Source organism: Triticum dicoccoides, chromosome 6A, assembly GCF_002162155.2.
Source record: "Triticum dicoccoides isolate Atlit2015 ecotype Zavitan chromosome 6A, WEW_v2.0, whole genome shotgun sequence".
In the NCBI taxonomy this organism is placed as follows: domain Eukaryota; kingdom Viridiplantae; phylum Streptophyta; class Magnoliopsida; order Poales; family Poaceae; genus Triticum; species Triticum dicoccoides.
In genome coordinates this window covers 558,807,211-558,828,014 of record NC_041390.1, presented here as the reverse complement: position 1 = coordinate 558,828,014, position 20,804 = coordinate 558,807,211, and the positions used below count along the sequence as shown (strand labels likewise).

At 46.0% G+C, this 20,804-nt stretch overlaps 2 protein-coding genes across 6 annotated transcripts; both read right to left on the bottom strand.

Annotated features, from left to right (window-relative positions):
* Positions 1 to 565: 565 nt before the first annotated feature.
* On the bottom strand, positions 566 to 6,474 carry LOC119317904 (protein Rf1, mitochondrial-like). Of its 5 annotated transcripts, XM_037592405.1 has the most exons (6): positions 3,736 to 6,474; positions 3,226 to 3,416; positions 2,730 to 2,918; positions 1,991 to 2,263; positions 1,071 to 1,866; positions 566 to 867 (listed from the first exon to the last, which is right to left on the bottom strand). In XM_037592405.1, exon 1 carries the CDS (start codon positions 6,414 to 6,416, stop codon positions 3,942 to 3,944), a length of 2,475 nt encoding a protein of 824 aa, XP_037448302.1. In that variant the 5' UTR covers positions 6,417 to 6,474; the 3' UTR covers positions 566 to 867; positions 1,071 to 1,866; positions 1,991 to 2,263; positions 2,730 to 2,918; positions 3,226 to 3,416; positions 3,736 to 3,941. The 5 variants fall into 5 exon arrangements, with proteins under 5 accessions (XP_037448302.1, XP_037448301.1, XP_037448303.1 ...); XM_037592404.1 differs by having other exon boundaries at positions 1,991 to 2,304; positions 2,730 to 3,416; XM_037592406.1 differs by having other exon boundaries at positions 566 to 870; positions 2,730 to 3,416.
* A 1,205-nt stretch (positions 6,475 to 7,679) lies between these two features.
* LOC119317903 (TORTIFOLIA1-like protein 3) lies at positions 7,680 to 11,857 on the bottom strand. The gene is made up of 5 exons (XM_037592402.1): positions 10,906 to 11,857; positions 10,679 to 10,808; positions 9,893 to 10,434; positions 8,731 to 9,119; positions 7,680 to 8,238 (listed from the first exon to the last, which is right to left on the bottom strand). Exons 1-5 carry the CDS (start codon positions 11,698 to 11,700, stop codon positions 8,229 to 8,231), a joined length of 1,866 nt encoding a protein of 621 aa, XP_037448299.1. The 5' UTR covers positions 11,701 to 11,857; the 3' UTR covers positions 7,680 to 8,228.
* Between the last annotated feature and the right edge of the window lie 8,947 nt (positions 11,858 to 20,804).

Below are 20,804 nucleotides of genomic sequence, written 5' to 3'. Positions count from 1 at the left end.
TTTTGAAATTTTCTCTTTCCGATGCGCTCGCGGTGCGGTGCGGCGCGGCTCGTGGGGTGGGGTGGGTAGAGAGGGCGGCTGGCCGACGGCACGCGCCCCGGTTTGAAATTTAAGCGGCCGTCGCGCGCCCGGGGGTGGGCTCTCTCCTCGTCCCGTGGCCGTCCGATCTGGGTCTCGGCTTTTTTCGCGGTGCGCTTTGGCTGGCCGTGATTCGGCGGCTCACGTCAGGGCACGTGCGACGGGAGGGAGGGGAGCGGGCGCGGCGCGTGATCGGCGCGCTGGCTGGACGCGCCTTTCCCTCCCGGCGGCCCCGGTGCGTGCCGCGGAATCACGCGATGGCACCGCACCGCACCGCACCGCACCACCGCGGTGGAATCGTGTTCCGGACGACGAGCCTGGCTACTGCCTCTCTGCCTGCACTCTGCCACGGCTTGCTTTCTTTCTTTTTGACGTGTGCCATGGCTTACTTCCCACTCTTCAGAAAGCGCGACAATGTAACTTTAAAACAAAAACAAAAAAGCTCAACAACGTCGCAGCTCAAAAAAAAAAACGTCACACACACACGCGCGCGCATTGTCATTTTGTAGATGGAAGAGACCGACTGGTCGAAGTTCAAAACATCTACTACAAACGGAAGCTCTGATACGGTCGTCCCCGCTAACACATGATCTTCACAGTAGAGGGGTTGAAGGATTTATACAGCACTGAAATGCAAAGTGTGCTTTTCAAGCTTCAAGCCCAAGAAGAAGATGGCATCCAATACGAATGCTTCAAGCCTATGAATGGTTGCGAGCGCCGCCGTCTCGATGCATTTTGGAGCGCCCCTCCACGAGGGATCCGGTAGAACCGTGGAGTCTGCTCCTGACACTGCTACGAACAAAGAGGAAATCTATTTGTTAGGCATTTACTTAAACTGCTAGCATGAGCCAGGTTGATTCGCAGCGATGCCAAAACACACAGTCAGACAGCCATGAGCGAGACATAATGTGTATTATTTTTTGTAGACGGGCATTTGTAGGATAGTACTACGCACAAAATGGGAACTTCACTTAATAAATGCAAAAACTCACCTCACCAAGTGTTGGAGTGAGCCATCGTCTGTGTCTCCAAAACATGAACAATCATCAGAAATAACAGCAGACAGTGAACCCCCAGAAACTTCCGCCATGGCCAAAAGTGCAACGGCATTCAAATTCCGTGAACTGGCGACAGCCACCAAGAACTTCCGCCTTCGACTGCCTTCTGGTTCTGGGAGATGGTGGCTGGACAGGGTCGACAAGGGCCACCGTGCAAATGCCCGGGTATATACAATAACGCCTTGATGATAAACATTCTTCAGATACAGTCTTGCTGGCTTGCAAAAAAATTCCTCGCTGCTTCAGTTATTACTTTTGATTGATTCACAGCCTGTAGCTGTGAAGCAACTAGACCTTAACTGACATCAAGGCTACAGAGTTCCCAGTCAAGATCTTGATGATCAGCCTCTTGTACCATTCAAACTTGGTGAGCTTATCAGGATACTGCGCAGAGGATCAAAGGCTACTGGTGTATCATTTACGATACGAGGACAAGAATTTATAAGTTGAACTGGCATCATTGTAGATAACAATTCTGATTAAATACCACTCAGTTGCATATCAGGATGAAGATAGCCCACATAACTGCTAGGGGGATCGAACACCGCAATGAGAAAATGAACTAGCCGGTCATCTGCCGAGGTTTCAAGTCCCCCAACATCCTTGATGAGAAATACAACCATAAACTCCCAGGCTTTGGGCTCACAAAGCTCGGCCTGGTTTGGGAGAAGAGAAGACATAGTACATCTCAACTCCACTGATGGCCACATGTGGGCCCAATATATTCCCCCTATAAAGAATGCTTTGTTAGATTTTATTTGAAAATATGCTGGACAATATTTCTTTCCGACTGCTAAGCTAAATTCATATTTGATCAACAGAAAAAGCCCATGATCAGGGATAGGAGGAGATACCATGAGTTAGTAGGCCCTCTTCTTAGACATGAATACAGGAGGAAGCCTCTATTCCGCCATACATGAATGATGTCGTTGTCCCATTGGGATTCCTTGCAAAGGTGCCTGCTGGCTGTGAAGAGAAACCTAGTGCTGCAAAGGGCCAACAAGGTGTAGTCGAGGCCATCGCCAGCAGAAATGGGCAAAGCCATCGAGACTAATATCCACCAGCAGGAAGAAGAGAAGCTCAAGTTCAAGGAAGGACAACTCGCTCTCAGTGCATTATAGCCCCATCTGAAGAAAAAAAAAATCAATGTAGAAAAAGGCAGCGCTGCCTATTCACAAAGGTTATTAGGTTCCCCTGAGATGTAACTTCCCAATTTTGTATTGCATTAGAGCTGAATTGTCATATATTAACAAGAAACTGCAAATCACATTCCTGTCTCGTAAAGGTGGTAAGGGGTATTATAGCCTGTGCTGAATCCAAAAGGTTGTAAAAACCAGTATGTCCGATGCTTATATACGTTGCACAAAGATGTTACTATGTCAGGGATCTACGCTGCTTGCAAAAAATATGGGAGGAGCACTAACTTTTTTTTACATAAAAACCGAATAGTGAATCAAATGCAATTGTGTGTTGATGTTTGTTTGCAAGTGTGTTGGACATATACAAAAGAACGGGAAGGCTTGGATAGGATATCGTCAAACAATGAAACCCAGAGACATTTTGGTAACGTTTTAGATCCTACTCGGTACTCACCTCTAGTTAGAAATATGCAACCAACACCTGACTGACAAAAGAATAGTTTCAGTCCTCTTTGAAGAGCTAATTATCATTCTTCTTATCTCACTACAGTGCCAGCTCCAACCTCAAACAGTTTGCATTTTTCAGGAAAGGACCAGTTGAGTACTTCTTTATGTATCCATTGCCACAAAGACAATTGGTTGCCTGCCATAAAGGAAGGTTTAAGATTAATTAGTGGACAAAAAAAGAAGTTAATACATACTGCAACGCACTATGTCTAAAGAAGCTGCAAATAGTAAATCATTTTAGACTGCTTGGATGACACAAGTGCATAATTCAGCAAGAACTTTTCCCAAGGAAGATAAAATGAGAGTGCTTGGATGACACAAGTGCATAATGTAACAAGAACTTTGCCCAAGGAAGATAAAATGAGAGTGCTTGGATGACACAAATCCAAAATTTGAGAAGTCAACTGAGATCTGTCCAAAATATGGGCGACATTCTACGGTACCTGATCGAATTCCAAATAAATATAATTAATAAAAAGGAACAAGATATGCGACAAATTTATATGGAATGAATTGAAGGTCTTTATATCAACTGCAACTTGAGTTCTGCTATCAACAGAGAAGAAAATGTGAAATTCGCTGGCCACATTGCTCCCTCTAGCGAACATAAGGAAAAACAACATCAAGGCAATGCCTGCAAGAGATATTTCCAGATTAAGATCATGCGTCATAGTCATAACATAAATATCTGCACCAAGAAAATGTATTGAAAATGTTTAATATTTGTATCTTGTTCAGGAACTCAATTTTTAATTGTGGGTTCAGTAAGTCCTTTAGGGTGATATATGACGGTATCTAGTTCAGGAACTCATACAGTTTTTCTGGTGTATAATGACACATGCATCTAACTATAAACATGAAGACCTCAAAACAGCAACAGGAGAATAAAAAATAAAAGGCCCTGGGGTACTAACACCCCTAGCATATTCTTAAGAGGAAGAGAGGATGCGAACCTTGAGCATGGAAATGGCATGCAGATTAGGGGCGATGTCCATAGGATGCACGCCCAGCAGCGGCATGCATCAGGCCAAAACGCTGGGGTGGCACCAACACACAGCTCGATCTTGTGAGCGCATGGAAGAGAACTCATGTCGACATCATTGAGAGGGAACTCCAAACCATGCCAAATTGCCAATGTTTATCTGGCTAGTCCAGTGCATCAACCGACTCCATTGAAAAATTGGTAATTTACAGGGAGCAAACTGATTTGTTCCCGATATTTCCCTTTACTTGAAAAGAGACACATCAACAACGAAGTAGTTGAAGCTTCAAGTGAGATGCTCTTGCCATCAACTTTAGACATATAATTTCCAGCCTTGACGATGTCACCGTTTTCCAACAATATTCTGATGATATTATTTATAAGACGAGAGTCTGGAGCACAACCACTCTTCTCCATTAATGAGAACATATTTTCAGCTTCTTCCACTGATCCTTCTTTTAGAAGATTTCCTATCATTACGCTGTAGGTAGAAGTATTAGGTACCATCCCACTGGCTGATATTGCAGCAAACAAACCGTTAGCTTCTTCTCTTCTCCGAACCTTGAACATGGCATTGATCATGGTATTGAGTATTTTAATATCAAACTTCACATTCATTGCTCCTAATTTCTGAAATAGGGTGATCGCTTCGTCAGAGCAATTATTCCTACAAAGTCCTCCAAGTATTATACTGTATGTGGAAATGCTCACTGTTATTCCCGTTTCGATCATCTCAACGAACATTTTCTTTGCAGCAAATGTTCTCCCAGCACGAAATAACCCATCCAGTATGATGTTATATGTGATTGTTGTGGGTTTAGGTTTGTTTTGCAACATTTCTCTGAATAGAATCAACCCATCATCAATCCTTCCACATCTACAATAGCCATAAGCAAGTGTATTATATGTAAAAACATCAGCCTCAATGCCAGCTGATACCATGGAATCAAGTACTCCAAATGCTTTCTCCATCTCACCGACTAAGCAATGTCCATCAATCAGCGTATTAAACGTAATGATGTTAGGTTTCAGACCTATGTCTGTAACCAAGTGGAAGATATCATGTGCATCCATAACCCTTCCTTCTTTGCATATACCGTCCATTACAGAACTGAAGAATGCAATGTTTGGACAAGGAATACCTTTGTTTGTCATTTCATAAACCAACTCCTTTGCTTTCCTCAAATCACCATGTGTAGAGAAACCCTGAATTAGGGAGTGATAAACAACTGTGTTCGGTTGTACTCCCTTACCAATCATCTGACTGAAGTTATCCATGGCATCAGCCAGCCTACCCATTCTGCAAAGTGCAGATATTAGAGTTGAATAGGTCCATACATCTGGACACACTCCTTGTCCCTGCATTCCAGTAAATATGTGCATAGCTTCATCCATCATTCCATGTTTAGCATGTGCATCAATTAAAATGTTGAAAACCTGACGATCGGGTACAATACCCTTGGTTGCCATTGAATTAAAGAGATTAATCATATCAGCAAAGCATCCTTTGGTTGCATACCCATGGAGCAGAACATGATACATGACCAAATCAGGCTTGTGGCCCTTGGCAGTCATGGAATCAAAGAATTCGGCAGCTTCTTTGGTTCTTCCATGCTTACAAAGAGAGGCCATGAACGAGGTCCAAGTAACAATATCTGGTATGAGACCCTGTCTTGTCATTTCTCTGAACATTTTACGCGCTTCCTTCCACTGTCCCAGAGTGCAATATCCATGGATCATGACATTATATGTCACATTGTTCGGTCGAACACCTTTATCAATCATCTGCCGGAGGAACAACTGTGCTTTGTCCATAGCTCTGGCCTTGCACAGCGCGTCAATGGTCAAGCTATATGTCACCACATTAGGCACAACCCCTTTCTGCTCCATTTCATGGAATAGACTGCATGCCTTGCTTACTTCACCTTCCTTAAAGAAGTCATGGATGACCGTGTTATACATCACTACGTTGGGGGAGCAGAGACCTCGTTCTTTCTCCCACATGTGGAGCAGGTCGAGTGCCCGCTGGCTCCTGCCATCATCGCATAAGCTCTTCAGAACAATGGAGTATGAGAAGGCATCAGGCACGCACCCGAGCTCGGACATCCGATGTAGCAGGATGTCCACGGCCTCATCTGTCCGTTTGGCGCCGCAGAGGCACTGGAGGACCGTGGTGGCGACGACCACGTTTGTCCTCAGGCCCATCCTGAGGACGCGCCCAAAGAAGGCGAGCCCAAGTTCCGGACGACGCGTGCGGCGGCAGCAGTTCATGAGGATGCCGTAGGTGAAGATTGTGGACGGCACCACCCGGGAGCCGGCCTCTTCTCGGCGGGTGCGGTTGAAGAGGGCGAGGGCGAGGGCGGGGCCGTCTCCGCAGGCGCCGGTGCCCGGCGCACGGGAGAGGGCCGTGAGGAAGCCGTTCAGGGAGCGCGCGGGGACCGGAGTGGCCTGCCGAAGCAATTCGTCGAACAGGCGGTGTGCGTCTTCCGGACTGAGCGTCCCAGCGCTGACGCGCTCTGTGGCCGCGGCAAAGGCGGTGACGGGAGACCATGAGCGTGACGGCGGCAAGGTGGAGATGGAGGAGGAGCGGCAGCGGAGAAGGCGGAGGTGGGGCATCGGCGCGGTGGAGGTGGAGTGGCGGAGGCGGGACATCGGCGCGGTGGAGGTGGAGGAGGATGCAAGTGTTCAATTCAGTAAGACAGTGACGGTTCATTCATCAGTTAATCAACGTCAAGCTCGCTCCTCAACTCCTCGTCGCTCGACGGCCAAGATCACCCCCGTAGCTTTATTACTCTCCTTTTCTTTTGATGAAGGAAAAAACTTCCAACCTATTCATCAAGGCACTACTACAAAGAATGTCAAAAGTAGTGTCAAACGCTCTTATAGTATGAGACAGAGGGAGTACAAATTACATCTAGTAGACAACCTAGCAACGACTAAAGCACTGGAACGAGCCGAAGTTATCGTCACTCCCTCATTAGATCCGAGTAAACCTTGTTGTAGTAGACAATAAAAATGCGTGATAAGGCCCTAGAGGGCCATACCTTTACCTTAATTAATCTAGCCTACCAACAGATGTTGTGCTAAAACCTCATACACTCATACCTACATACTTCATATTCGAAAGATGCCCGTCTCGGAGGGGTGAATTCCTGTGGATCCTTCACAATTTTGTGTAATCTTAGCAATGTTCACGATATCGGTAACCGGTAACTGCCCGATCAAGTTCTGGGTAGGGATTAATAGGCAAGTTGCTCCATGAACTGAATTTATCGGTAAACCATTGTTAACCTGGGTCATATCTACATATCCTAGGCTACATATCAACATATGCAATGTACGAAAATGTTTAAATATTCTAATAAGAAAGGAAAAGTGTTACATATCTATATATCCTAGGCCACCCCACATCATCTGAATTTATTTCCAAAGATGGAGCACTTGAATCGGTAGAATCGTACACAGAGGAGGGGACAGAGCAGCAATGCTGATATAGCCAGCCAGTAGCACCATAACAATCTGGGAGAAGGGGCGGGAGCTCCGAACCTAGAACAATGGGAGAAGAAGTGGGCGGCTGGGAGAAGGGAGGGAAACTTGCTACATTTCGGGCTAAATTAAACTTTGCTCCTTTGTTCATGAGCAAAAAGATTTCAATTTTGAGGCTCGTAGCCTTGCAAAAGCACGCTGCATCTCTAGGTATAGGACGTCACGTTTGGTTGAGTCTTCCTTATGACTGTAAACATTGTTACCCCTGGATAAAATTAGCGTGTGTTTGCCTTAAAAAAAACACCCCCTCCACTCTACTTACAATGCTAATTGTGGAGGCAGTGGGTACTGAGTGCCACACTTGGGAATTCAGAGGGTACACAGAGGCAGTGAAGCAGCATTGATAACAAGTAACACAACCAAAATCACTGGGCGCCTCAAAAACAAAAATCACTGGGCACACTGCCATCTCGTGAAGCTGCAAAACACACCTGAAACAACGGTGGATCGCCGCCAAGCCAAGCTGTTTTATTATCCAAACTATATACATCCATCATAAGTTCCTTACGGTGATACATCGCGACTGCATTCTTACACGAAATTAGCCATCTGAAGTAGTAGCAAGTCGTAGTCTGGAGTAGAAGGAAAAAAGACAAGGGCCGTCCTCATCTCATGCCCCAGCGCCTCAGACACGTTTTGGATAATAGAGGAGCCTCAGCCACTGTTTCTTCAACCCCGAGTGAGGGTGCAGCTAAAGAGGCTGAGTTCTACTTCAGACTTAATGCCCAACTCAGGGACTTTGGCATTGCATGAGGCGACTTGGATCTCCGTGATTCATGTACGCCACATGCTCGGAGCTCCGACAGAGGAGAAAAACCCTCCAAAAGTCGCAGCACAAGATGGAAATTTTACCTGCCTCGATGCTTATATGCTCTAGCTCGAGTGGTTCGTACATCAAACGAAATGTCTTCATCTCACCTAACCAACCCTGAAATTATTAGGACAAATAGAGAAATTAGTTGTCAAGTAGTTGGGACACAGAGGAATAATGCTAGGCAAACATAGAGATTTATTAAGCATCGTTTGGTGGGAAATGATAAGGAAACCCCAGCAGTCTCGTAAAGGAAAGTTTCACCAGTATGCATTGCGCACATGTAATATAGAGATGGCGCCATAACTGGACTACCTGATAATCAATGTACTATATTATTTTTTATATATATAAAGGTACAGCTTTTACGTTGCTGCGTAATTGTCAGTTCGTAATTTGTCATATAAGGAAATCTCATTGTCCCAACCACCATTTCGATGTACTATATTATATGTAAGAGAGGTACAACTTTTACGCTGATGTGTAATTTTCAATACGTAATTTGTCATATAGGGAAATCTGATTGCCCCAACCACCATATCAGATCCCACTGACTAAATCGCAGAGAGGTAAGATTATCAGTCATGATTAGCACAAGAAAACAAATACCTTGACTTCTGTAGAGCCAAATCCTTCCTCCTGCCCTCTTGAGTAACCGCAGTTCTCCCAACAGAAGAAATATTCGGCTCAGCTAACGGGTTGGTGACAAATCCACCCTGAACTCCAAACTTCTGCCTTTCCCACTTGTAAGAAGCTCTGCTCCCTTCAGAGCTGTTTGGAACACTGGAGGCAGAAAACCTGGAAGAGTTTCTACCACCATCATGCCTTCTCCAGAATTTTGGGCTCAGAATGCAACAGGTGTTCACACGGGGCTCACTGCTTGACATCCTTTCAGAAGAAACGGCCAAGTCACGTGATATCTCATCCAATGCCATCTCTAGGCCATGGACCCTTGTCTCCAAAGAATTCATGCCATTCTCAGATTTCCCCATAAATTTCTGATAAATAAGATGAACAACAATGTCAGATAAGCTTCCAATACACATGTAAGATATCAGAAGCATGTCAGGTGAGTTACTGCTTATAAGGGCCCATGGCTACTAGTTACTAGGAGTATAAGGCTTGCAGACATCAAATGATTGATGACAGACTCAGGTAAAATCAGCAAAATACATAAATAAAATCGTACTTTTTGCAAGGTCAGATTCGAAATTATGATAATTGCAGATTAAGACATTGTCATATAGCATAAGCCATGTTCCTGTCCAGGTTCCCCTTATAGCATGAAATTGTCAATGTCACAATTTGACTAGTGTCACGTAGACATGAAAGATAGATGTACCCTCTTCGCACCACCGACACAAATATATCGATTGAATATCCGACTATGGCCACTGTAGGCATAACTTAGCTTGCCTGAAGTTCAGGACACTTGTAAAATAGCCAATGCAATGAGCATTTTTTACTTATTAATTTTGGCAGACAAGTTTCATGGCTACAAGACCTATAACCCTCGCAGGGAATGCCATATTGCCATGTGTAAAGTTGTGCAGCGTTTTCAAAGGGCCAAAAATCCTGACAAGCCACTCCCATTTTTTAATAGCAATTGTACATTCTTGCTAATAAATATGAGCTGAGCAAACCGTAAGAACATGCTAAACCTGCTTGAACAGCTAGCACTAGCTATTTTCTTGCCCTTAACATGAAAGCTTATGGTCCTAATTGAATAGAACTGTAAAATATAATGTCCAACATAAAAAGGCAAAGTCACCTGGAGAAGGTCAAGTAAACCAGTCTGCTGTTTTTCAATCTGAAGCAGCTGCGACCTTATCTCTGATAAGCCCTCATCTTTGAGACCTGACTGAGACCTCTCTGAACCACCTTCAACCTCAGAAATCTCTTCCATGTTACCACCACATTCATACGGAACAACTCGCGAGCCAGCTTTCGCTCCAGCCAACTTGGTTGCCCTCTCTTCATTGCCCTGGAAAAGCGTCCTCCTTGTTTCCAGCCTAGATCTCAGATTGCCTCCTTTAAGAAGCTTCTCCTCCGTCACCTCTTTGATCGGGGTAGCATCAGGTGCAATTGCAGTGTCAACCTTGTAGTCGCAGTTCTTCGCTTGGCCTACCTTGCGGTTTGAAGGCGGTGACAGCCTCTTGTTTCTGATGGATGAGGGGCTGTGCTTTTTTGTTACACCGGGTGACACATCAGGAGGAGGCGACCTGCTCGTAGGTAATCTATTCTTCCTCGTCGCCGACTGAACGGAGTTTGAGCCTAAGGAAGCAGCTGGATATCTCCCATCACTTACACTCCCTGCTTGATCACAAGATGATTTGTGTCAAAAAAGAAAGAAACAGCAGAGCCCCAACAGTTCAGAGTTTTGTTGGGAAATCAAATAGTTAGTACAACATGATTTTCCTCTTCATAAAAAAATCCTCAATTATATGGCTCTTTTCTACTACTAGCAGTATAAACGATTACTTGAGCCAACCGTAAATTTATCAGATCTGCACAAGTAGCAACCAAAACTTGACATGTTCCACGTTAGGTGCATCACCTGCGAGAGAAGATCTTCGTTGTGAAAGTGACGCCGGCGCCGTACATGAGGATAATTCTTCCTCTTCGATGTCTGGTATCTCTTTCCACGCCTCGATCATCCTGCTCATCGAGTCCCGCACAATCTTGACCTACATTGACGAAAAGGCACCGAAAATCTAAGCATCGAACGACAGATCCAGAAAAAATATGTCACGCCACGCAGATCCAACCAAACCCAAGACCAACCTTGTCGAACCTCCTGGCCTCGAAATAGGCAAGGCAAGAGGATTTGTAGGTCATGAGAAGATCCTTGTATTCTAGGGCGAATGCGGCAAGCGCCTCGGCCGCGGCCTTCCTCGCCGCCCAGTCGTCGCTGGCGATTGCCTCGCGGAGGCACGGGATGGAGGCGGTCACTTCGGCGTCGCCGGCCACGGCCGCGGAGGCGCCGATGAGGGCGATGAGGGCGGGCTTGGCCTTGAAGGCATTGCTGCGGAGGAGCTTGAGGAGGCGGGGCTGGAGCTTGTGGAGGTAGGAGGCGAGGTCGGCGGTGAGGGGGGAGGCCTCGACGGCGGCGACGGTGGCGAGCGCGGCCGCGAGCTGCGCGCACTGGTCCTGCTCGTGGAGGAGCGCGTCCGCGAGGGGGCCGAGCGCGGCGGAGGCGGAGGCGGACGCGGCGGCCGCGGCGCGGGCGGCGTCGACGAGCGCGCCGCGCACGGACGAGTCCTGGTCGCGGACGCGGCGGAGCGCCGCTGCGAGGATGCGCGGGACCAGCGGCGCGACGGCCTCGCGCGGGTGGGACGCGGCGACGAGCGCGAGGAGGCGGAGCGAGTGGCGCCGGAGCGGGGTCTTGTCGGTGGGGCGCGCGTCGGAGACGGCGGAGACGAAGGCAGCGAGCTCGTCCGCGGCCAGGGCGCGCGCGACGGCGTCGAGCTCGGCCGCGGCCATGGCCTCGGTGTCGCGGTCCGAGAGCCGGAGGAGGCAGCGGTTGACGCGCTGCTTCAGCGATTCGGGGGCGCCGCGCGGGCGCGCGGCGGTGCCCATGGCGCGGACACGAGCAGCAGCTGGCGCGGTGGAGCGGCTCGGCGAGGAGCCGGGAAGGGAGTGGCGCCGGGGTATATTAATGGCGCGTGCGGGGCGGGGGTGGTTAGGGGGGGAAGGAGGAGGAGGCGGCACCGAGGAGTGGCATGGAAGCCACTGAGGAGCGACGCCGAATAGGTGGCGGGCGGGTGGGGAGCTATACCGTGGTAGGGGTACAGAGAGGAAGGGGAGATCCGGGATGGCGCGATGTATTTATGCTTCTCTTTTGTTTTTTATCCCTTTTTCAACCCTTTTGTTTCCTGCTTTCTTCCCTTTGTATGCACCGAAGAGCAGCTTTGTCTGCCCATCAATCCTCGCCAGCATGGAGTAGTGATCTTTCTATATCATTAAGAGCATTTTACATAGTTTGAGCCAACAGACTAACTCGTATAGTCACACGTAAACCAACCTGCAGTTAGATAATTAGGAAGACATCGGTATCCTCACCCCGGCAGGGTTCAAGTTCTAGACTTCCGTCAATCTCAAGATGATGTGATAGTCAGTCTCTCGAATGTGCTCATAGATGCAGGGTGTGCGGAGCGTCTACGTTTGTATTATTGTGTTTAAAAAAACTCATACTCAAACGAGCGCCTCCAAGCCGACTAGGATTTTCTCGCCTCTCGTCGGTGTCGCCGCCGATCTAACCTCGTCTTTAGCGCTTTAGAGCCATGGATGCATGGTGGATTCCGGCCCTTGTCAGCGGGGACGCTTTTGCTTTGCTTTTAGGCGTTTTCAAAATTCACCACGGCCCCGTGAGGAGGGGGGATACGAGGTGCTCCCGCACCTTATGTGATACGGTGATACAAGCTTCTAGAAGCCGTTGGATCTAATATCCAAGGGCACCGAGGGAGTTTGAAACTTTTTTCAGAAAAGCCCTCGACGATTCTGAGATTTACGCACAAGTACAACAAACAAAGATCAAACGGTCCAAAAGCTCGTATCACTATATCACCTAAGGTGCGGGAACACCTGGTATTTTCCCTTTGCCTACGGTGTGTGTCCTCCTTAGGAAGATGAGGTGGCTCCTTCGAGATGGAATAAGGTTCTCTTTGGCATGTTTCCGATGCATCTCGTGGGATTCGGTTGGATTTTGTCTTTGATGGATTTTGTATAAATCTGATCTCTCGTTCGCCTGTGTACGTGTGTTTATAGGTTTTCATTACTTCCAATCAATGCTTCTCTACATCAGCGACAGTTGTTGTCATGGTGCACTGGTCCTTTGGGACATTAGCATTAGCACTTGTTAATGGATATAGTTGTTGTCCTGACTGTCCACAACAATAAGGTTTGCCCAATTTTAATGAGGGAGGGGCGATGACGATGACACGTCTTCGGCTCGTTCATGCACTTGTAGTCATCGCTAGGTGATTTTCGAATATGAATGTAATCTATTTTACATCTTATGTTCTTTGTATTGCATGATGTTTGATGTATACATTGGAAGTTTTTTCAGAAAAAAAATAACTCATATAATAAGATGCACCTTAGACCAACTCTATAGGAAGAGTTAACATAAAGACATTGATGTTTGCTCTTTTTCTCCTATGGCTCCTTTTTCAATATGATTTATTACTAAACAATGCCAAACATTGAAACCCGACACATCGGCTTAAACGAAAAGGAGTTAACATACATAAAGACATTGATGTTCACTCTTTTTCTCCTATGGTATAAATCTTTTTTAACATGATTTGTTACTAAACAATGCCAAACATTGAAATCCAACACATCGGCTTAAAAAGAAAAGGAGTTAACATATATAAAGACATTGATGTTCACTCTTTTACTCCTATGGTGTAACTCTTTTTAACATGTTGTTACTAAATAATCCCAAACATCGAAACCCAACACATTAGCTTGAAAAAGAAAAGAAGCATCTACGCCATCTACATTGGATGTGTCTCGCTTACCGTCTCCACAACCTACCGCGAACATTATGACTATAGATCATAATAAATCAGTCGAACAACACGTAACCTAACAAAGTGCACAAAACTCCAAGATAACGTCTCCAAGGAGGAGACACAGCTCAGACGCGAGCGCTTCCAAGCCGACTAGAGTTTCCTTGCCTCCCGCCAACAGCGTCATTGATCTACCTCGTCGTTTGTGGCCTTAGTGCCATAGAGGCGCGGTGGATCCTGGGCCTTTTCAGCGAGAGGGTTTTTTGCTTCATTTTTAGTTGTTTTCAGATTTTGTTTAGGGTTTTTGCCTTGCTCGGGAAGGCGAGAAGGTGAAGGCTCCCTGAAGATGGAATAAGTTCTCTCTACCTAGCCCGTTTAAATGTGCGTCCAATGTCGTCGAAGGGCGTGTGAAGGTGTGTTTTCGTGGATCTCACGTGATTCGGTTAGTGTTTGTCTTTGATGGACTTGCTTGGATCCAGTCTTCATTCATTTGTGTGTTGTGTGTTTATATGTTTGATCCTTTCGATCTACGCTTCTCTACATCAGTGACAGGTGTTTTCTGGTGCACTGGCCTTTTGAGGCCTTAGGACGATGATTTCCCGACTCTCTACTACAACAAGGTTGACCCAGTTTTGATGAGGGCGAGGCGATGGCGGCGTGCTTTCAACTCGCTCGTGTTCTTGTAGTCGTCGCTAGGTGGTCTACGGACATGGACGTAGGTTTTCTTACTTCTGATGGTCTTTGTACCGCCATGATGTTTCAAAAAGAGAACTCATATAGTAAGATCCACCTTAGACCAACTCTAAAGAGTTAACATATGTAAAGACATTGATATTCACTCTTTTCTCCTTTGGTATAAGTCTTTTTAATTATGTTTTCTTACTACACAATGCCAAACATTGAAACCCAACACATCGACTTAAAAAGAAATTTAGTTAACATATATAAAGACATTGATGTTCGCTCTTTTTCTCCTATGGTATAACTCTTCTTTAATATGATTTCTTACTATACAATGCCAAACATTGAAACCAAACACATCAACTTAAAAAGAAAAGAAGCATTGACGCCATCTACATTGGATCTGTCTCACCCATCGTCTCCACAACCTACCCCAAACACCATGACAGTGAACCATAAATACATATGTCGAACTACATGTGACCTAACAAAGTGCAAAAAAACGCCAAGACAATGTCTTCAAGTAGGAGTCACTGCTCAAATGCAATCATCGTCGAGTCCAACCAAAAGGCTGAACATGGGGCTATCACCCCAAGCACCCACACCTTAAACAAGGAAATATTGTGTGAACGTCGATGTTTCCTATTGTAGCGAGAAGGCGCTAATGTCGACACCCACCCTCTCTACGAGCCTGCTCAAATAGAGTAACTTCTAGAAGGCTCTCGAAGCTGAAATGCCCCAACCCTGCCACCGAGTTCGAGAAATTGGAAGTTCAAAACCACGTGGTTGTATGACCCCAACACTTAGATCCATGAAGCCTCGTCGAACCCATGTGAGCTCCACTTGGCAAATCAACACAAGATCTTTGTGTTGGGGAACGTTGCAGAAAACAAAGATTTTCCTACGGTTTCACCAAGATCCATCTATGAGTTCATCTAGCAACGAGTGATCAGATTGCATCTACATACCCTTGTAGATCATGCGCGGAAGCGTTCAAAGAACGGGGATGAGGAAGTCGTACTCGACGTGATCCAAATCACCGGAGATCCTAGCGCCGAACGGACGGCACCTCCGTGTTCAACACACGTACGGTCAGCGTGACGTCTCCTCCTTCTTGATCCAGCAAGGGGGAGGAGAGGTTGATGAAGATCCAGCAGCACGACGCCGTGGTGGTGGATGCAGCAGTCACCGCAGCAGGGCTTCGCCGTTCTTCTGCGAGAGGGAGATGTGTAGCAGGGGAGAGGGAGGCGCCAAGAGTCAAGGTGCGGCTGCCCTTCCCTCCCCCCCTTTATATAGGCTCCCCATGGGGGGGCGCCGGACCATTCCGGAACTCCTATATATAATTCTTCACCTCCGGACCATTCTGGAACTCCTCGTGACGTCCGAAATCTCATCCGGGACTCCGAACAACTTTCGGGTTACTGCATATTCATATCTCTAAAACCCTAGCGTCACCGAACCTTAAGTGTGTAGACCCTACGGATTCGGGAGACATGTAGACATGACCGAGATGGCTCTCCAGTCAATAACCAACAGCGGGATCTGGATACCCATGTTGGCTCCCACATGCTCCTCGATGATCTCATCGGATGAACCACGATGTCGAGGATTCAAGCAACCCCGTATACAATTCCCTTTATCAATCGATATGTTACTTGCCCGAGATTCGATCGTCGGTATCCCAATACCTCGTTCAATCTCGTTACCGGCAAGTCACTTTACTCGTACCGTAATGCATGATCCCATGACCAGACACTTGGTCACTTTGAGCTCATTATGATGATGCATTACCGAGTGGGCCCAGAGATACCTCTCCGTCATACGGAGTGACAAATCCCAGTCTTGATCCATGTCAACCCAACATACACTTTCGGAGATACCCGTAGTATACCTTTATAGTCACCCAGTTACGTTGTGACATTTGGTACACCCAAAGCACTCCTACGGTATCCGGGAGTTACACGATCTCATGGTCTAAGGAAAAGATACTTGACATTGGAAAAACTCTAGCAAACGAACTATACGATCTTGTGCTATGTTTAGGATTGGGTCTTGTCCATCACATCATTCTCCTAATGATGTGATCTCGTTATCAATGACATCCAATGTCCATAGTCAGGAAACCATGACTATATATTGATCAACGAGCTAGTCAACTAGAGGCTTACTAGGGACATGTTGGTGTCTATGTATTCACACATGTATTACGATTTTCGGATAACACAATTATAGCATGAATAAAAGACAATTATCATGAACAAGGAAATATAATAATAATCCTTTTATTATTGCCTCTAGGGCATATTTCCAACAGTCTCCCACTTGCACTAGAGTCAATAATCTAGTTACATTGTGATGAATCGAACACCCATGGAATTCTGGTGTTGATCATGTTTTGCTCTAGGGAGAGGTTTAGTCAACGGATCTGCTACATTCAGGTCCGTATGTACTTTACAAATATCTATGTCTCCATCTTGAACATTTTCACGAATGGAGTTGAAGCGACGCTTGATGTGCCTGGTCTTCTTGTGAAACCTGGGCTCCTTGGCAAGTGCAATAGCTCCAGTGTTGTCACAGAAGAGAGTCATCGGGCCCGACGCATTGGGTATGACTCCAAGGTCGGTAATGAACTCCTTCACCCAGACTGCTTCATGTGCTGCCTCCGAGGCTGCCATGTACTCCGCTTCACATGTAGATCCCGCCACAACGCTCTGCTTGCAACTGCACCAGCTTACTGCCCCACGATTTAAAATATACACGTATCCGGTTTGTGACTTAGAGTCAACGAGATCTGTGTCAAAGCTAGCATCGACGTAACCCTTTACGACGAGCTCTTCATCACCTCCATAAACGAGAAACATTTCCTTAGTCCTTTTCAGGTACTTCAGGATATTCTTGACCACTGTCCAGTGTTCCTTGCCGGGATTACTTTGGTACCTACCTACCAAACTTACGGCAAGGTTTACATCAGGTCTGGTACACAGCATGGCATACATAATAGACCCTATGGCTGAGGCATAAGGGATGACACTCATCTCTTCTATATCTTCTGCCGTGGTCGGACATTGAGCTGAGCTCAATTTCACACCTTGCAACACAGGCAAGAACCCCTTCTTAGACTGATCCATATTGAACTTCTTCAATATCTTATCAAGGGATGTGCTTTGTGAAAGACCTATGAGGCGTCTTGATCTATCTCTATAGATCTTGATGCCTAATATATAAGCAGCTTTTCCAAGGTCCTTCATTGAAAAACTCTTATTCAAGTAGGCCTTAATGCTGTCCAAAAGTTCTATATCATTTCCCATCAAAAGTATGTCATCTACATATAATATGAGAAATGCTACAGAGCTCCCACTCACTTTATTGTAAACGCAGGCTTCTCCATAAGTCTGCATAAACCCAAATTCTTTGATCATTTCATCAAAGCGAATATTCCAACTCCGAGATGCTTGCACCGGCCCATAAATGGATCGCTGGAGCTTGCATACCTTGTTAGCATTCTTAGGGTCGACAAAACCTTCCGGCTGCATCATATACAATTCTTCCTTAAGGAAACCATTAAGGAATGCCGTTTTGACGTCCATTTGCCATATCTCATAATCATAGTATGCGGCAATTGCTAACATAATTCGGACAGATTTCAGCTTCGCTACGGGACAGAAAGTCTCATCGTAGTCAACCCCTTGAACTTGCTGATAACCCTTAGCGACAAGTCGAGCTTTATAGATGGTAACATTACCATCCGCATCCGTCTTCTTCTTAAAGATCCATTTGTTTTCTATCGCTCGCCGATCATCGGGCAAGTCTGTCAAAGTCCATACTTTGTTTTCATACATGGATCCTATCTCAGATTGCATGGCTTCAAGCCATTTGTTGGAATCTGGGCCCGCCATTGCTTCTTCATAGTTCGAAGATTCACCGTTGTCTAACAACATGATTTCCAAGACAAGGTTGCCGTACCACTCTGGTGCGGAACGTGTCCTTGTGGACCTACGAAGTTCAGTAGCAACTTGATCTGAAGTTTCATGATCATCATCATTAACTTCCTCTCTAGTCGGTGCAGGCACCTCAGGAACATTTTCTTGAGTTGCACCACTTTCCGGTTCAAGAGGTAATACTTCATCAAGTTCTACTTTCCTCCCACTTACTTCTTTCGAGAGAAACTCTTTCTCTAGAAAGGATCCATTCTTGGCAACAAAGATCTTGCCTTCGGATATGAGGTAGAAGGTATACCCAATAGTTTCTTTAGGGTATCCTATGAAGACGCATTTTTCCGACTTGGGTTCGAGCTTTTCACGTTGAAGTTTCTTGACATAAGCATCGCATCCCCAAACTTTTAGAAACGACAGCTTAGGTTTCTTCCCAAACCATAATTCATACGGTGTCGTCTCAACGGATTTCGACGGAGCCCTATTTAAAGTGAATGCGGCAGTCTCTAAAGCATAGCCCCAAAATGATAGTGGTAAATCGGTAAGAGACATCATAGATCGCACCATATCTAATAGAGTGCGATTACGACGTTCGGACACACCATTACGCTGAGGTGTTCCAGGCGGCGTGAGTTGTGAAACTATTCCACTTTTTCTTAAGTGTGTGCCAAATTCGTGACTCAAGTATTCTCCTCCACGATCTGATCGCAAGAACTTGATTTTCCTGTCACGTTGATTCTCAACCTCACTCTGAAATTCCTTGAACCTTTCAAAGGTCTCAGACTTGTGTTTCATCAAGTAGACATACCCATATCTACTCAAGTCATCAGTGAGGGTGAGAACATAACGATAACCTCCGCGAGCCTCAACACTCATTGGACCGCACACATCAATATGTATGATTTCCAATAAGTTGGTTGCTCGCTCCATTGTTCCTGAGAACGGAGTCTTGGTCATTTTACCCATGAGGCATGGTTCGCACGTGTCAAATGATTCGTAATCAAGAGACTCTAAAAGTCCATCTGCATGGAGCTTCTTCATGCGTTTGACACCTATGTGACCAAGGCGGTAGTGCCACAAGTATGTGGGACTATCATTATCAACCTTACATCTTTTGGTACTCACACTATGAATATGTGTAGCATTACGCTCGAGATTCATTAAGAATAAACCATTCACCATCCGAGCATGACCATAAAACATATCTCTCATATAAATAGAACAACCATTATTCTCGGATTTAAATGAGTAGCCATCTCGTATGAAACGAGATCCTGATACAATGTTCATGCTCAAACTTGGCACTAAATAACAATTATTGGGGTTCAAAACTAATCCCGTAGGTAAATGTAGAGGTAGCGTGCCGACGGCGATCACATCGACCTTGGAACCATTCCCAACGCGCATCGTCACCTCGTCCTTCGCCAATCTCCGCTTATTCCGCAGCTCCTGCTTTGAGTTACAAATGTGAGCAACTGCACCGGCATCAAATACCCAGGAGCTACTACGAGTACTGGTAAGGTACACATCAATTACATGTATATCACATATACCTTTTGTTTTGCCGGCCTTCTTGTCCGCTAAGTATTTGGGGCAGTTCCGCTTCCAGTGACCACTTTCCTTGCAATAAAAGCACTCAGTCTCGGGCTTGGGTCCATTCTTTGGCTTCTTCCCGGCAGCTTGCTTACCGGGCGCGGCAACTCCCTTGCCGTCCTTCTTGAAGTTCTTCTTACCCTTGCCCTTTTTGAACTTAGTGGTTTTATTCACCATCAACACTTGATGTTCCTTTTTGACTTCTACCTCTGCTGATTTCAGCATTGCAAATACTTCAGGAATGGTCTTTTCCATCCCCTGCATATTGAAGTTCATCACAAAGCTCTTGTAGCTTGGTGGAAGCGACTAAAGGATTCTATCAATGACCGCGTCATCCGGGAGATTAACTCCCAGCTGAGTCAAGCGGTTATGTAACCCTGACATAGTGAGTATGTGCTCACTGACAGAACTATTTTCCTCCATCTTACAGCTGAAGAACTTATCGGAGACTTCATATCTCTCGACCCGGTCATGAGCTTGAAAAACCATTTTAAGCTCTTCGAACATCTCATATGCTCCGTGTCTCTCAAAACGCTTTTGGAGCCCCAGTTCTAAGCTGTAAAGCATGCCGCACTGAACGAGGGAGTAATCATCAGCACGTGTCTGCCAAGCGTTCATAACGTCTTGTTCCGCAGGGAGAATAGGTGCGTCACCTAGCGGTGCTTCTAGGACATAATCTTTCTTTGCAGCTATGAGGATGATCCTCAGGTTCCGGACCCAGTCCGTATACTTGCTGCCATTGTCTTTCAGCTTGGTTTTCTCTAGGAACGCGTTGAAGTTGAGGATAACGTTGGCCATTTGATCTACAAGACATATTGTAAATATTTTAGACTAAGTTCATAATAATTAAGTTCATCTATTTAATGAACTCCCACTCAGATAGACATCCCTCCAGTCATCTAAGTATAACATGATCCGAGTTAACTAGGCCGTGTCTGATCATCACGTGAGACGGACTAGT